General features: G+C 36.3%; 1 protein-coding gene across 1 annotated transcript in view; it reads left to right on the forward strand.

The window, feature by feature from the left end:
• LOC129372094 (GDNF family receptor alpha-2-like) overlaps nt 1-17,858 on the forward strand; it is a 66,918-nt gene extending 49,060 nt beyond the window's left edge. The window contains exons 7-8 of the mRNA XM_055049122.1: nt 6,468-6,613; nt 16,757-17,858. Coding sequence (XP_054905097.1) covers nt 6,468-6,613; nt 16,757-16,882 — 272 coding nt within the window. The 3' untranslated portion in view covers nt 16,883-17,858. The remainder of the gene's footprint in view (nt 1-6,467; nt 6,614-16,756) is intronic.
• Nucleotides 17,859-18,909: the final 1,051 nt, after the last annotated feature.

An 18,909-nucleotide genomic window follows, 5' to 3' on the forward strand; every position in this document is an offset into this window, starting at 1 on the left:
TAATGCTTTCAGACCATTTCAATAGATTGCTGGGTTACCGTTTTAGCTGAGTGTGCAGGCTGAGGGATGAGAGCCGGGAGCTGAGGAGGCGTCTTGAAAAATAACACAAAATGCAGCATCTCGTCTCTGCAATCGAAGGGAACACAACTTAAATTTTCACGAGGAATATATTCTTACGAAAAAACACAAACTGACTACAAAACGTATCAAGCTTTTATCAACCTGCAAGCCATAACAATCAATCTTAATGCAAAAATAATAATAATAATTTTACCCATACCTTCAGATTCTGTTCACAGGCAAAAAGAAGAGTTATAATTATTTCTGGGTTTTTGTAAGGTTACAATCCTTGATATAAATAAACAGAAAAGTCAAAGGAAGTCAAGCTCAGATACTGCCTAAAGCTGTTTTGTGTCCCACCAGTAGTCACACAATCCTATAGATTTAGCTGACTTGAACATGCAGCCAAGCAATTGCTGGATTTTTTTTTTTTTTCAGTTTTGTCAAAGTAAGCAAGCTACAAGTAAGCACTTGTATCTTTTTGAAGTGGTTGGTTTTTTTTGTTTTTTTTTTTTCCCTCAAAACAGCTAATTGCAGGTGTTATTTAGATTTTAGACTCAGCTCTTCAGTCAGTTTAATAGATGTGCTTCAGGGTATCATGGATTGCCTGACCCAATCAGAACTCCAGAGACGTACTGCTGCTCTGATCCACCAATCCATAGTATTGTTTATGAACTACCAATTTTAATGGACGGAAATCAAAGTCATCCCTAATAATGCTTCAAATGCTTTTCCACTTAAGTGATGACTTCAACACTGTCATTTTCACACCCTTGGTACTAATATACACACACTGTTTAGGAAAGAAACCCATTAAAGGGAGCATGAAGACTTTAAAGATGTGACAAGTCTTCATTTCATTTAAACCTTCTTCATTTGCTTATATTTTTACACACATAACCAGGAACCACTTTTGACAGACACTAACCATTAGCAGGCCACAAACACTTTCACGCAGTTTCAGTTTTTGAGACGCTGTAACCCAATTGCCCAGCCATCACCATTCGGTCATTCTCAAAACTATAAAATCCTTTTGCTTTCCCGTTTTCTGATTTTAAGGCTAGTATTTTTGCTTGGTGCCAATGAACCCCACCTACCAGGAGGTGCCATTATAAAGAGAAGAGGGGGCTCTTCAATTTTCAGATGATGCCATAATGGTATCCATTAAAGATGAAGACAGCATAGTGACTTTATTTTTCATGTCTTGCCATTCTCATTCTCTGGAACACCTTAGACTTGTTTAACCTTTCTTTGTCTACAAAAGAGGTCACACTCGTTGAAGGTCACATCATAGAGTTGACGCTCTTATCTTGTTTGGCTCTAGAGTTTCTTAATTTACTCGAAATAACGGTTGTTTTGATGAAGCTGTTATTTTTAAGCGTCTTTTTAACTGTCTCTTTCTATTTCCTTCACAAAGAGATGCACTTGCATATTCAGTGTGGGCTCTCTGCAGGTAATTTCTACCATGCTGTTAATTTAACATCCTTAAATCTCATTAAACCACGCTCAGACCAGAGGCGTTATTACATTTATCTAATGATCACCGCCTTTTTATCCTTGACCATCCCAGAAGAGAAAAAAAATAAATCAAATTACTTCCTTGGGCTCAATCAGCACTCAAAAGAATTATAGAACGTATGAACTTTAATGGAAGGAAACAAGTATGAAATAACTTAAATAATGCTGATGAGGATCAAATTGAAGATGCTGCTCTTAGTTTTGCAGGTTTGTAGAAGGAAATAATCCTAATGCAGAGAGTAGTTGTGATTTACCAAGTAGCATTTTCATAGTTCAGTTTGTTTTTATGAAACCCTCTTTGGTACAGAAGTATGTAAGGTTAGTTTCAGATAGTCTGTTTGAATATTTAATATGAAATATTGAATTAGAAAAAAAAAGTCAAGCTACTTGAAATAGCCCTTTTCTTCAGCTGTCAATTACATGCCAATACCAAAGAAACTATAAGTAAATTAGCATTTATGTTCTTCATTTTTGGTGTTCAGAGACATAAATTCTGTTTTAAGGAAATAATCTCAGGTTTGAACAGTGCAAGTATTTAAAAGTTTGAATTATGAACAGGTCACTTCAAATCATATACTGACTTTGGAAGACTACAAGAGCGTCTTCTTAAGTTCCCGTACTTGCCATGCATACTATGAGCAAATGTTGAAAAACACATGTTATGTAAGCAAATAATTTTTTTTTTACTGAAATAAAGTCTTGTCTTTTTTTCTTTGTGCTAATTGTGATGCACTATTTTTCTGAACAGTTTATGTATGTTTGCATACAGTCTGTAATTTTCCTTGCAGGTACACATGAACGGTGAGAGACACAATCTAAAAGATAATTCTGAAAAATCACATTGCATGATTTTTGAATAATTACATCCTAGTTAATATTTTTAACTTAGTTTAAGATAATTTAAATCTGAATGTAAAGTAGGAGTCCTCCTGAGCTCTATGGCAGATCTCTGTAGCCATAAGGCAAAACTTTGACCATCCTTTTCATAGATTTCTTAGAGAGTTGCTCACTCTGTTAAACTGACTCTCTCTTTGGTATTGTATTACAGTCGATGTGGAGATTGGATATTTTTACTATGTTTTCTTTTCAGTCTTTCCTGTGTCCACCATGTGTTAATTGGTGCTTGTTAGCTGACTGCAGCACTAATGAACTGGCAGTTATCGAGAGTGTATCTTTCTTCTGGCCTGATGACGGCTGGGATAGGCTCCAGCTTCTCCTCATGCGACCCTGAACAGATCAATTATTCTTCTAGAGTTGGAGGATTTTGTAGTCATAGCTTCCACAGTCTTCTTTTTCAATCAAATAAAACCAAATGCAACAGCTCAAGGTACATTATTTACATTTTGTGGTTTATTTGTGTGATAGACAATTAAAAAATACATTTTTGCTAATATTGGAGTTGTCAAAACATGCCTGCATTACAAAACAATTTTATCTGCCAAGATTTTGTTCTATATCCATATTTTTACTTATAGATGGCAACTAATTACTCAGTTTGAAATAATTATAAAATGTTTTACCTTTTCGCATTTTTATCTGAGCCTGAGGAAAGAAAGAAATCAGTGTGGAGACCAAATACTGATTCACTCTGTCTTTAATTCTTCTTTTTCTTGTTCTCCAATCTCTTATCTCTTTGCTTCTATGTCTGCAGACAGGACAATGACCAGAATGAAAGGAAATCTTGTCCAGAATCATTAAGGAATTGAACAGCAATCACAACAAGCTTCACAGCTTAGGTTCCAAAAAGTATGTAGAGGATGGGAGACCGCCATCTAGCCACTTTGATTTATGACTTCATCGTTCCTTCTTAAAGAATCTCTGCGGACAGAGTTAGCTTTAATGCATCCTGGAAAACACATGTGACACCACACCTTTCAGTTTTCACACAACTCTTTGTTTGCTTTGAGCATGCTTGGCTTTGTTGGTTCTCTTCTTGTCAAGCTTTGATTTTTCCAGTAGCTCTTAAAAACAAAGCACAAAAAAAAAAATGTTTTATTTTTTTGTATGTTTTGTTGTTCCTTGTAAAATTATTATGCCATTTTAAAAATCCCACATTTTCTTACATAATGACCACAAACTACAAATAAGCTGGGATAAACTAATACAAAGTAGTTCACATTTTGAAGAAATAAAAAAACATTTATCAATTTACTCAAATGAATATATTACAGAATTTCCCTTTGCTGCAATGGCCACTGCAGGTCTTGAGGTATGTCTCTGACAGCTTTGCACATCCACAAAGTGTGACTTTGAAGGAAACTTTGAAGACCGTTTGTGATTCTGGCCTTAATATATGTATAAACTTTTCAGATTTGTCTTTGTAAAAACCTGTTGCTTTATCACATACAGTCCCAATAAAATGTGTGGGCATATATCACTATTTATGTGATGAATGTGACAGCGGTGTGAATATTGTAACTGTGACATATTTTAGAAGATACAATAAGTGTCAGTTTGCAGGCAAATTCATATACAAGCCTATGAGATCAGGACTTTTAGGCCTATGTGATCATTTGATAGTTAATATGCATTACCCTGCTATCTAGAATCAAAAGCAATTTCTCCTTGTTTGGAGATGTTTTGAATTTGATTGGCGACATAAGTCTATTCAAAATTATTTTTGCACAATGGCCTTATAAAAAAAGTGGTTTCCAAGTAATTTTGTGCTTTGCCTTCTTTCTGGCTGTGAAAAAAGCAAAAGGCTTTGTATTTTAAAAGGATGAACAATGGAAAGGTACCCAGTCCCATGGTACTGCATCTAGCTGGAGAAGCTGACTGTACAAGGATGTATCGCAATTTTACAGACTTACTCATATAAACTCGGCAGTCACGACTGCAGAATTACAGGCCGATCTCAAACCTCCCATTCATCAGCAAAGTTATTGAAAAAACTGTGTGTAAACAATTAAATAGTTTCCTCGTGATGACCAACTGATTTGACTCTTTCCAATCTGGTTTTCTTGCTCAACTCAGCACGGAGACTGCTCTCACTTTTCAATTGGAAAAGTATTCAATGATATCCATATAATCAACCACAGTGCTGGTTTTGTTGGACCTCGGTGCAGCTTTTGACACTGTCGACCACGACATATTATTGAATCGACTGGAGAGTTGGTTTGGACTCTCCGGTTCGGTGCTCGACTGGTTTGAGTCTTACATAAAGAACAGGGATTTCTTTGTTTCAATTGGAAACTTCTTGTCAAAGAGGTCAAAGGTCACATGTGGGGTACCCCAAGGTTCAATCCTAGGTATTTATATTCTCCCACTAGCTCAGGTTATAACAGGAAATAATATTGGCTATCACAACTATGCGGATGACACACAGCTCTACATTACGATGTCACCAGGTGACTCTGAACCCATCCAATCATGTTTAGAACAGATAAATGTGTGGATGTGCCAAAACTTTCTCCAGCTGAACAAAAACAAAACTGAAGTCATTATTTTTGGACCTAAAGAGGAACGATCTAGAGTCAATGCACAGCTTCAGTTATTACAACTAAAAACTAGCGATAAGGCCTGAAACCTGGGAGTAGTGATGGAGTCGGACTTGAACGATTACAAAGTCGGCCTTCTATCACCTGAAGAACATCTCCAGGATTAGAGGACAAATGTCTCAGCCAGATCTAGAGAAACTCATCCATGCGTTTATCTTTAGTCGCACTGATTATTGTAACAGCGTCTTCAGAGGCCTGTCCAACAAATCAATCAAAGAGCTGCAGCTGATCATGAACGCTGCTGCTCGTGTTCTCACTAGAACTGGGAAGATAGAGACATAACACCAGTTTTAAAGTCCCTCCACTGGCTCCCTGTAGCTCAAAGAATAGATTTTAAAATACTGTTCTGTTGTATTTTAAAATCTGTTGTTGTTGTATCAACCTTCCAGACCTTTCAGGTCTTCTGGTTCTGCTCTGCATCCCCAGAACCAGAACCAAGAGAGGAGAAGCAGCTTTCAGCATCTATACACCAAAAATTTGGAATAAACTTCCAGAAAACTGTAAAACAGCGGAAACCCTGACTTCCTTTAAATCTCAACTAAAAACACACCTGTTTAGAATTGTATTTGAAATGTAATACGTAACAATGTATTGTTCATTCTATGTTGCATGACTTTGTGTTTTTGTGTTTATGATGTAAAACACTTTGAAATGCCTTGCTGCTGAAATGTGCTATACAAATAAAATTTGATTTGATTGATTGATTGATACTTGCACAATTACACACATGTTCAGTAAGTCTTTCAGCTTAGATACTAAAATGTTTGTATCACTATGCCATCCTCTGCCGACTGATTTGAAGCTTTCTGTGAATTCAGTTTCCGCTTCTGTGCGAGGAAAAAAAACCAGTTCATCATCTTAAATGTGGGGATCTTCTCTTTTCTTGCGCTGTTGCGGTTTGCGGAGCAGCTGTTACATAAAAGCAATTTTGTAGTGATCAGAAACCATGAGCCATAGTTGTCTATGTTCGATAAAAGTGTCAATTTGTCTCCACAGGAAGCTATAATAGAAGGATCATTACTTGCTAAATAGACCGGACAAACATTCAAGGCTGTGGAAATAATTCCAACATTATTATCCATAAGTTCATATTTGTGTTTTGTGTAGCCAGTACAATTTTAAATCATCTTCCACATAAAGGTTTTTAAAAGCTCTTCTCTGATGTCAGTAGTTTGACACACACCTGACAAGCACAAAAATAATAATCTGAAACTTTTTCTCCTCATTTTGTACTCTTTCCTTTTCCTACTGTTCTTCTGCCCTGCCTCCTTCCCTGGGATGAAAACCACTGGGCAGGGGACCAAGAAGATGACTTAAAACTGTCCGTCTGCTACTGGGCTTCTTGCTGAGATGGAAGTCCGAAACAAATTACTTTGTTCTCTGTCCCTGCAGGAAATGCCATTCAGGCATATGGGATGGACGACACAGCGATCAAAAATATGACTGTCTCTGAGCCCTCAGTAACATCAAAAGCAATGAACGAATGGATGGACAGCATCCCAGAAAATCCTAACCCTAACCCTTCCTCTTCCCCTGCAGTAAGTATCTTACAATGACTGCTATAGTATACAGTGCTAATAAAAAGTATTTGTCCACATTCATGTGCTTTTTCTCAACACTAATCTTAAAGGTTTCAATTCATCAACAAATTTGTTAGTACTAAAGATTTTCTGAGTAAAGACGGAAAGCCGATTTCAAATTCTGATTAAATTCACTAAAGGCAAAAAATAAATAAACCATATTCTTTGGAATGATGTGACACAGGTAGAACTTTTTCCGCTGCATTTGATCTCAAAGTAGCACAGCTTTTCAGAAGAACATCAGACATGTCAAACATTGTCGTTGCACTGTCATGGCCTTGTGATGCTTGGCAGAGTAAGAGCGCTTATCAAAGGCCGTGACTCTGGAAACCTCCTTTGATATTTTGTGCATTGCAAGCTAAACGATTAGTGTGCTGGTTTTAGGGAAAATATGTTAAACATTTGAGAGAGAAACTCATGAACCTAAATTTTGATCAAAGGTTTGTACCTGGGGACAGCATAGAGAGCTTGACTGTCCATATGGCTGCTTAATAACTTTCTGCTAAAATAAAGTAAGTAATGAGGTAAACAACAGCCAGGATACTTCAAGGATTTATTTCGGAGACACACCGGGATATCAACGAGGAGGAAAATAATGGTGTCGTCAGGACACAGGAGGGTGTGTATCAGCCAAAAAGCTGGAAAGACTGAGCAGCTGACCCTTGGAGACTCATATTAATATGTGACCCAGACTTAAATATGTAGTGAGTTGAAAATTCCTTTTCTGTCATATGTTTATATTTGGAAAATTCATTATGATTTTTATTTATCACTTTGCATAGGCTTGCTAATGTGAGCAAAGAACACAGCTGTAAAATCTAACAGAAATAAGTTAAAGATACATTGCTAATATTGGTGTCACTGTTTCTTAGGGTAGAACGGAATGATGTCATTGAAAACAAATTTACTTCTTGATTAGTTTTTGTTTTGAGGATAAAATGAAGCATTATCTTAGTCTGTGATGGGACAATTAGCATGTTTTTCTGCTTAGACTGCATTTGATCTCCGAGCCAGAATGGGACTTAAATCGGCATAAGGAGCAAAACGTCCCATACATAAAACATCCCACAACACTGACTGGTCTTTGGCAAATATGACAGACACACATTCACAAATTATATGAAAACAAATGAAATGTAGAATCAAAAATAGAGGGGGATAGAATAAAAAGTTCCTAATCAAATTAAATGACTGGAATGAAAACATGTTAGCATATCAGTCGCCAATGTTGGAACACAAATGTCCTGAGCTGAGTGAAGTCATTGTCCCTGGTGCTTAACTTGCTTGTACATGTCCAGAATAAACAATGACTGCATTTCAAATGTCCATCACTGAATTATAAAACCAAAAGTGAATTTTGTCTTTCTGTGATCTCTCAAGTTTTGGATGCTCTCATCTGGCTATTCATGCAAAAACAGAAAAAGTTGTAAAAGAAAAAAACTGCTTCATATTTTTACTAGTCCCTCGGTTCCATTTTCAGCTTTTCATCATCTTTCTGTCTGTGTTAGTAACCTTTGCAGGTCTAGTGATCATTGTCACTGCATTTGAGCAGGTCAATTTGTGACTCTATGTAGGTAAAGTTTCTGCAATTCTTGTTGCAGCTTTCTTGTTCCTGGGACTGAGTCCTCCTTAAAAGCAGAGGCAGAGATTGAGAGAAAGACAAGAGAATAATTTTTTTTTTCCATTTTTCTACTTAATATAGGTATGTATAGTCAAGAACAGAAAACATGTTAGAACTGGAGAAAATTTAATGCAGCTTCACATACACTGCATGTGTGCGTGTACTTGTAGTTATCGTGTGTGTTTTCTGTCCTCTCCCTGATCTCCACATGTGGTTGCCAGGAACTCAGAAAACAAATTTTTTTTTTGTTTTGTTTTAGTGCATAAATACCATGAGGTTATAGTCAGTTACCTATGCATTGAAAACACAAGCTGCATTTTCTGAGTTTCCTGCATTTACAGGGAGCGGCTGGTGACAGCAGAAAAATTAAATGCAACACGATAACATACCACAACCTCATGTATGTGAATATCTGATACTGAGTCGACTGTAAAAGCAGAGAGCGAGAGGCATGAGTGAGTCTCTTTTCTTCCTACCCGATAGTGTGTTGGCACAGTACATTTTTCTCTTCTTTTTTTTTTTGAAAGGGGGATCAGAGTGTCAAGAAAATCGCACACATAGGTTTGGGTTATTGTGGATTTGAGCTATCATTCTGAGTAAATAAATACATATGTGCCAATATGGAGCCATCAGGCTGATCACTTTAAGTTAACTTCAAATCAACTTTTGTCTTTATAGTTGTCATTTTTTGTTTGTTTTTAAATACCCTAACAACGTTGGGCCGTTTTACAGTATCTGATCTCATTCCTACATGTCAGGTTAGCAGATGCAAACTCAGAGATGAATTGACCTGTTGAATTTAAATCTCCATTAAAAACACACTTTTACTCTCACTGCTTCTAAAGAATTTGAGAAAATGCCAGTGACCAATATTTCTATTATCTTTTGTTCTTTTGGTTTTACTTGTTTCATATTCTTCTCATTACCTTTTGTAGATAGTCTGTGTTTGTTCTCTTTCTAGTCTCTTGGAGGTGTCTTTTATGCTAAGCTTCACAACACTTTGGGCAGCTTTGATGTTTCTTTAAAGTGCTATATTAAAAAAAACTATGGTTTGCTGCTGTGTTGTAAGGAAACCCTAACAGGGTCTTCTGCATGATTATACAACTCAAGAACTCAACATAAAGCACAATTCACATTAGAATCTTGACATCTACTGAAGCAATCAGCATTTTAAAAGGCATTTCATAATAAGATCATTTGGCTTGAACCAGGATGATGACATCCAATTGAAATATCATATTTTATCCCAAAGAATAGAAAGTTAAAAAAGAACTGAACGATGCAGGATTTAATCTGGATTATAGGCTCTAAAGTAGTGGCCCAGGGCCCGCCGTCTGTTTAATTCCATCTACTTTGAAGACTTCCATCAACTCCACTTAAACTGGGTTCTCTGGCCTATCTGAAAAAGAAAAAACAAATGTTGCAATACTTCATAAATGAATAAATGTTTGTCTTTTAAATAGAACCGTGCTTCATTTCCCTCTTCAAATAAATGTGAGGATGACAGCAGCATACTGTCTGTGGCAGATTCCCTTTTTCTCTCACTTTGTATTTCTTTCCCATTCTCTTAAATGGGAAAGAAATATTTCACCCTACACGTTCAAGCCAAGAGGAGCTGGCTCTCAGATTTGCTTATTTCTCCCAATGAAATATAGTTGCATTTTACAGATGTATTATAGATGTGCAATGCAGGTGACTAATGACCCAGCTCACCTTTGCAGGAGACCCTCTTACCCAATTTGGCAGAATTAGAAAGCGTATCATAAAACAATGCTTTGTAAAGCATTCTGCCGCTGTTGTTATTGTTCGTGTCATTCGTTTTGTTTTTCAGTGACTGCTACAGATTTAAATCCAAGCAGTGTAAAGTGTTTATTAATGCAGATTTGTTTGTTGAATGACTGACTCCCATTAAGACATATCACATCGTAGTCATTAAATGGTCACGCTTCACCTGAGGCACTTATTGTTGTGCTTAATACGCAAACCCTCATAGTTGGAACAACAGCAAATTAAAACCTTAAAAACATTGCAAAGAGGAGAATTAATGAACAAGCACCTCCGATAACAACAACATGTTGGGGGGATATGTACTGGAGACAAGGTGGAAGAGTGAGAATGGATGGCGCTTTCTGGAAAGGTTTGTGTGTGTCAGTATTGATGCACTGCTCAGTGCCTGTCTCACTGCGGCATGGTGTTTAATTTATTGTAAAAATGGTAATTAGGAAACAATAAGACATGTGATTACTCAAGCAGGAAGTTTATAATTAGAGAGGGAGCTGTTAGGGACATTTTGGGCAGCCCTGTATTCTTAGACAACTGTGGCTGGCAATTAAAACCTGTCAAACTTCCATGGCAGATAAATTGGGGGAGTGTTGTTATGGTATGAGCTTTCTTGGCAAAAGAAAGCCTGTCCAAAGCTGTAAATCTCACACCGACCAGCAAGCACAATGTGGTAACACAAGGCATCTGCATGTGTACATAACAACAAATGATATGGGTAAAAGTGCATGCCAGATGTTTGATGGATGGATAGACTTTATCATTTTTTTGCAGAGTATATGCTAATCTGCAGCCTGGGGCTGTCCATGTCACTCATTTGGCTCCTTTATATGCTTTACAATATCTTCAGCCAATATAGTTGCATAATTATTCAAATGTCAGTGTCAGTTGTTGTTGGCTTTAGCATTTAGAAAGTAAACATGTGGGCTGAAGCGCAGTCCTTTGAGTATTTTAAGGGTGCTTCCAAATGAGCTTCGATTGATTTCCAGCATGCATGACTAAGCTTCTTTTCCCCGCTGGACAGAGTTCACTTTAAGGTTTTTAAATGTCATAATTTCTTCATTCATATAAACGAAACAATAACTCTACCGAGAAGTTTAAAGTTGTAGAAGCATACTTTACCATAGAGCCTATTTCTTGTTCCAGTGTTTTATTGAAGGGTTTTAACTTTTCCTTTTTTTTCATGTGTATAACAGACACTTGACCACTCGAGAAATTACTATTGACTTTGCTTAGCACTATAAAATATATCATAAGTGAAACCCTTAAACTCCTGATCTGTACCCGGCCTCTCAGCAAACTTCAACATGGTTAAACTATCTTGGAGAATTGACAGATAGGGATTTGTCCGATAATTGATGGGTCAATTAATGTGTGTTTGAATGGGTGAGTGACTGATTACACAGTAAAGTGCTTTGGAGTACTCAGACTTGATCTAGCGTTATAAAAATGCACTGCATTTATCATTTAACTAGGACTGTAAAATCCCATGCAGAAGCTTCACAAGAAATATGCTTTATTTCTAAGAAAATTTTATTCAGCTTTACTGGATGCCATAGAAACTGGCTCCTCTTTTGTAAGGTCTGAGTAAGACCTTTGTTTTCCTTCTGTCTTTTAACTGTAAGTTGGGTTAGCAAAAGGACTTTGCCAAGGTCAGACATCCCACATAAAAGCTAGAGTTTGGTTTGGTATAAAGTAAGTAAAAAGAAGGAAAATAAAGACAGCCTCAAACAAGGCTTTGGGAAATGTTTTATGTTCTGCATGAGAGATACAAGAAGATATGAATGGCAGGGAAACACTGATATGTTGTTTGCATATGTTTGAAGAAAGATGAGATGGTTGGGAAAAAATGGACACTATTACTGTCTGGAGTAAGGAACAGTAGGCTATGTCTGCTTTGTACATGTGTAAGACATTGTGCCTTTTCTGTCAGTTATGCTATATAAGTCAGATATACTAAAGAGAAAATATTCTACCACATGATTGCTCAGAATGAGGGATTGCTGCAAAGTTGGCTCCTTACCAGGCACTCAAAACCACAAATTCTGCATTGGCTACACAAGAAAGAAGTTTGTTCACTGAAAAATCTGCAGTAATCTACTCTTGAATATAGAAAGAACTACACTGTTAAGAAAACTGAATAACATGCTATGCTAAGCATGTGTACTGTAGATCCTTGTGAATTTATTAATTTCTCTCAAATGCCTTTGTATTTTCCTGAATTCCATATTTTACAATCTGAATTGGCTGCCTTGTTTCAAGCAAAAATGTTTCTACAGTTAGTTAGGTAATTAATGAATCATGTTTAACAATTTAATGGAAAAAATAATTTCATTGGGATTAATTTATTAATTTAACATTTACAAACTTATAAAAAAAAAAGAAAGTCCTGCCTTCATGGGAACGTTAACAAGAGTTCTATAAAACAAAATGAAAATAAAATTTTGTATTTTATTGTTTTTATTAAGCGCTAATAATAATGACAAGAATGATTTTTATTGATTGATATCTGCCGTCAACAACTCTGGATTGCAAAGGTGCAAAGCTGTATCATTTTTATCAAAAATGACAACAAAAGACTGTCTTTGCTGAGGAACTTTGTACAGGTAGAAGTTTGCAGGAGTGCCAAACAAATGACTTTTTGTTTTTGTTGTGTTATGCTAGCGTGCTGCGCTGTGTTCAGATCTGTAGCTCTCATCTGAATTCAATTGAGTGCAGCGGACCTGGACACAGCGCTGATCCCTGCCTGAGTAGATCATATCAAGGAGGAGGAGAAGGCTGTAGCTCAGGCTCACTGTTGCCCCCTACAGCTCAGTTGTAGAAATTGAACTCTGTTCAGTTTAAATTGAAAACCTGCCACTGTGGCTTCTGAGTTGATCAAATTTTGCTGCCACTTCATAAACATACATCGGCTCATAGCGAGTGCTAATTTCCGCCTCTGCATATAACTTAGATTGAATTATAATATATTCCCAAAGCAGACTGCTTGATTGTGTTGCATGAGAATGAGCTGGACTGCCATGAAAACAATACAGACAATAAAAAGTTTATTCTGTGCAATGAGAAATAACTTTTGTTTGTTTTGTAAAGTACCACAAGTTAACGTTATTATGAATTGGTGCTATTTAAACAAACTGCACTCAAACAAAATTGAATCGAGATCTGACAATGGAAATCAATAGCTTTTCCAAGAAGCTGTATATCTTTAAAGAAATCACATTAAGATTAATTTTAAGACAAAAAGACTAGCATGTATTTTTTTTTCTTTTTTTTTTAGGAATTCTTGTGTCTAAAAATCAGATGAAATGAAGTTTATACTTGCAGAACCTCTGGGAAGCTGCAGCTATCTGCTTTCTCTTGTAACCTTTGTTTATTTTAAGCTCTGCTGAACAGAGCGTGGACAGCAGCTATATAACTCGATTACCCAATAACTTGCCTTGGGAAATGAAGCCCTGTTTACTGTAAACTTGAAAATGAACTGATTGACAATAAAAACTGATTTCAGCAGGATGAGTTGGTTCAATGAAAAATTGCATACAACCTGAGCAGTTTGTTCATGCACTTTCGAATGTTTGGAAGCCTTTTTTTTCTGTGGTTGACGAAATATGAGCGAATGAGTGCATGAAGCTGGCTTTGTTCTATCACAGTGTTTGCGTGCAACTCCTGCTCGTGTTCAGTCACCCGTTAATATGTGCACGTGTGTGTGTGCGTGCTCACATGGGTGTGTGTTACCCTTCCCTCAGGCCTCTGTATGGATGTGTGGATATTGGCTGCAGACAGCGATCTGGACTCATGTCAACAGGCTGCTGCCACACATCACTGCCCCTGCTAATTAATTGGCTTTTAGTTGAGGATGTGTTTGGTGCATTGTCAAGTTACCCATTGCTGTCCCTGCATACATTTCTCTTTGGTAACATTTTATAATACTCTTTAGCTATAAGTGATTTATAACTATTAATGAGGATTAATAGTGGATGAAAGAGTGGCCTACCATAATTAAATATTTGTTTTTCTTTTCATGTGCTAAATTTCTAAAATGAACAAAAGTGAATTTCCAATAAATTAGAGCACAATAGAACAGTAATCTTACTTCAGTAGTGAAACTCATGTAGCTTGTAGAAAGTTTGCCCATTGTGGAACAATGAAGGCTATTTCTATTCTTTTTTTCTGTTCTCACAAATTACTTGCATGCAGAGGGATAAATTGTGTTAATTTAGATTATTATGGCTTACGGCTAATGAAAATCCAAAATTCAGGCTCTTCAGAAATGTTTGCATGTTATGGCGTTTTCTCACCAAGAAATTATCTCTAATGGCAATGTTCTGTTAAGGTCATGTCGTAACCTACACAGTCACGTGACATTGGTCAGCAATCTGATGTTGCCACCATTGACAAGAAGGATGAGCTGAAAGTATTCATTGCTAAAGAAGCTGGCTGTTCATGGCATAAAAGCTTAAATGAAAGTGTGGTGGGAGAAAATGTACAATCAACAGGGATATACCTGCAGGCCAAAGAGGATTGTAAAGAAAATACTTTTGAAGATTTTCATAGATATTCACAGGTTGAAGGTCGCAGCTAGAGTTTAAAAAGTCACCAAATTCCTAGTTTTAAATCATTCCTGCACCAGTCTATGACAGAGCTGTTCCTCAGAGGTCCAAAGTCCTTTTCAAGTCAATGTTTGGAAAATCAAGTTACCACATCTCTGAGGAAAAGTGTAGCAGAAGCACAGCATCAGATCTGCTGGAAAGTTTCCAAAACGATTAGATGTACCAATGCAACAGAAGTCGTTGGTCCACTCTGCTCTTTCAAGTCCAAACTTATTCACATCTGATCACACTGCAAACAGTACCATCACCTGGTTTAATAATAATGGTATCACTGTGTTTGGCCAGCAAACAGTCCTGACTAAAACCCAACAAGAAATCTATGGGTTATGTTAAAGAGGTTATGTTAAAGAATACACCAGAGCCAAAAATGCAGACCAGCTGACTCAACCTGGGCAGTGCAAAGATAATTCATGCAAAAGCAACCTTGACCAACTAACAGTGTACAGCACATTGACATACATTTGGTTGATATTTCCAAAAGATGATAAAATGGTAAAATCTTCTTTAAAATTTGATTTCTTTTTGTTGTAATTAACATTAACTGAAATAAATTATTAGAATATATTATCTGTGTAATGAATAGATATGTTCCTTTTTATATAACAGATTTTCTGAAATAAATTAACTGAATATTTTCTTTACTTCTTCTCAGCTACTGTCATAGACAAAAAGTATTTGTCATAGGGCTTTTTATTTCTTTTTCTCTTTAAAATATTTCACCACTTTCTCATTTCTGAGATATGTTGTTGTGGTGCGAGATGGGTGGAAACATCTGGGTGGAAGCTTTCTGTGTGTGGAGAGATGGACCAGCATAATCTTTGCAAGGGATGCTTTGGTGAAAATAAGGGGAGCAGAAACGGTTTCATGTTCCTTATGAAGTGTTGCTGCAATGCTCTGTTGGACTGAAAATGGGGCCTCAACAAATTCGTCAGGACTTCTTTAACTTGAAGACAAATGGTAATGTTTGATATTACAAGTATCCCTGAAAATGGGAGGAAGATGATTACAAGTGTTAACAGCTTCATGGAGCAACACATAATGGAGCCGACTGCAGTGTGGGTTGCACAGGGAAACTCTGGAGGCCAAGAAATTTAATATCTGAACTCATTATAACCTTTCTCTGCTTTAACCATTACAGTGTTATAAATTACCTTTTCTAGTTTCTACCCTGTATAACAAAAATATATATATATCTTGCGCATAAGAAGAAAGTGCTGTGATTTCAAATAAAACAGTGTTCAGAGTATTTTTTCTTTTTTTCTTTTTTTTTGGATTTACAAGATCCTGTAAGGTAGACTTTATGAAATATTGAAATTTCTGAGCCGCTGCTGGCTCCTATAATGTAAGTTTGGCTCCGTAGCATGTTTTGATTGTAAATAAAGTTGGTGATGACAGCTTTGAACACTGTATGGAGACTTCCTGGCACAAGCCAAAAGAACTGAAAAACAAAAATGCACACAAGACGCTTTCCTTTGTTGCCAATTTGTTTAAAAGAGAAAGGATCATACTAAGCAGCAGAAGCTTGAGAGATTCTATGCTGTGAAAAAGTTTTGTCGCCTTACAGATATTTTTCTGATTTTTTTTTCTTTATTGTCACACTTAAAAGATTCAGATCCTCAGAAAAATTTTATTATCAGACAAAGATAACCTGAGAAAAGTTTGTTTTCAGTAAAAAGAAAACTTTCCAAAAGATCATGCAAATTTTGTCATCACTGTCACTGAGCTAAAAACGTAGGATGAACAATATTTTTCTGTCTCTCGACATTCTCTTGGAGTAATTTGATAGATTGGCCCCTGAGAGGAAGATCATGTTTCCTCCAGAATATGTTTGTATGAGGGCAAATACTTTCACGTAAGACTTTCATGGCAAAAATTTTAATATGTTTGATCAAATTGATGTTACTGGCAAGTACGATCTTCCACTAATAAATACAACTTCTCAGTCAGAATCTCTTCTTTTTTCCTCCTATATCCTACATCCTTAATACCCGTATCAATTGTGAAAACAGGAAAAAAAAAAAAAAGAACAAGTGTCTGAGTCATGTCTAACCTTTTCAAATCTCTCCTCCTCTCTGTGTCTTCCTATCTGCACAGATTAGTAAAGAAAGGAACGGTGGCCTGGCCCTGGGAGAGGATCGCTCTCCCTGTCTGCATGCCAACATCTTGGCTCTGCTTCCCAGCCCGGCTTTGGCTCTGATTTTGGCTCAGCTTGTCTTGTAGAACCGCCAGGAGGAGGAAAAAAAGAGGTCATGCATCCACAAGCTGATCCTAAAACCGGAAAGGTGTCATTTCTGAGACTCTTAATAAGAAGGCCAAATCGCTGGTGACAGTTGATGCTGAATGAAATCTGTAAAAGCGGACAAGATGGGAGAAAATTAATAACATTTTATAACTGAGAGTTTGAGGTTTGTGTGACGCATTGTCTGCCCAAAAGGCTTTCTAAAGGACCTTTGTAGAGAATGCCGGTAAGACCACTCATTGACTGTCTCATAAAAACCCTGATACTGAAGTTGTTGCTAAGATTTCTTCACTTAAAAAGGAAAAAAAAAAACACACACACAAGTGAACATCAATACAAGAACAAGAGACTGAAAATGAATTATTGCGAAGAGAAACCAGGAGCATGAAGTATATATAGCAAGGGCAACAAAGAAAGAGACTTTTATTTTTTGCCTTGAATAGGCAAAAATCTTTATGTGAAAGACCAGAGCACAAATTTAACGGTGTGGATGTATGATGATTACATTCTGTCTTTTCAGCGCTAGTGTAAACCTTACAGACTGTAAAGCCTTCTCAGTGTTCTGTGTATTGGTATAATCTGTGACCATAATCAATCTGCCGTACGGAGCTTTCATTTGGTGCCGCAGTATAATCCTCAGGCTGATGGCAAAAAGAACTAAAGCTAAAAGTTAATGGTTCTGTGCTCATTTAAGGTAATGTCGTTGACCGTGGGTGTTCACCATGCGTCCACCTGCAAATGTGTGTAATCCAGTCTCTATGTATATAAACAGCATTTTCTTTCATGTAACTTAATGATATCTAGTATTTTGAAAAGGACATTATTGTATGCTAAGACTGCTCATTATGGGTGCTGATGGAAGGCCTTCATTATCTGCATTTATATTTGTCTATTAAAGTTTAATCACAAATGTATAAAGCGATGAGATTAAATGAACTCAGTCTTTAAAAGCCATAACTCTTTGTGTCCTTATCATATTTTCTGAGTGTGAATGCTTACACAGATCATTTAAACATTTATGTTGTACATCAATCTCTCTACTGCATTTAAAATGTTGTGTTGCATGTTTTGCATCAAAAATAGCTGAAATGGCAAAAACAAACAAAAAACACTAATTGGGTTTTACTAGCCAGGTTCTTGGTCAAATATGGCCTGAGAAAATTACGATTTTATATATATATATATATATATATATATATATATATATATATATATATATATATATATATATATATATATATATATATATATATATAGTACTTGGTGCTAAATAGTTAAAAGTCATGCTAATCATGCTTATTGAAACCAATCGAATCTATTGTCATTTAAAGATTGCATAAAACAATTGCGCATTTCTATCAGGGCAGATTTAAGAAAACTTTGAAGATACTATAGGATGTTATAGTCTGAAAATCAAAGACATTCTGCAAGAAAAATTTTTGTTTTTACCCAGGAGTTTGTATTCTTCAGATTGACATCCCAAATGATACTAACATAAAAACTGTATGAAATAGTTCTTCTCTATACTGTATATACTGACACAACTACCTGCATACTTTAGGTCAAAACTTTCTTTCAGCCGACGTTTTAGTTTCAGTGCTCCATGACAGACAGAGGTCGAAGGGTCAGATGGATAAATGAGTCACAGACATCTCAACATGTTGTAGAAAACCTCTGGTTTTACTTTTTGGGGATTGTATGTATTTGTATATGTCTAGTATTTTATATACTGCATAGAATAATTTCATAACAAGTGTATTTGTTTATTGTTTCAAATAAGTCTAGTCAATATGAGGCGTCTCGGTGCAAGTCAGATAAGGTTGCTGTACTTTTTAAATGACGTTCTTTCTTAGATTTTGGCCCAAAATTTGGTTCTGAATTTATAAATTCTTTCAAAATTATACACAACACAGAATATGGTTAAATAAATTACACAATATTTTTTTTTGTGTTCAGATAAGTAGTTTATTTTATTCTCAACTTTTTGGCATGTCCACATTTCTAAAGT

The sequence above is a fragment of the Poeciliopsis prolifica genome, unplaced genomic scaffold (assembly GCF_027474105.1).
Source record: "Poeciliopsis prolifica strain line A6 unplaced genomic scaffold, Auburn_PproV2 SCAFFOLD028, whole genome shotgun sequence".
Taxonomy (NCBI): Eukaryota; Metazoa; Chordata; class Actinopteri; order Cyprinodontiformes; family Poeciliidae; genus Poeciliopsis; species Poeciliopsis prolifica.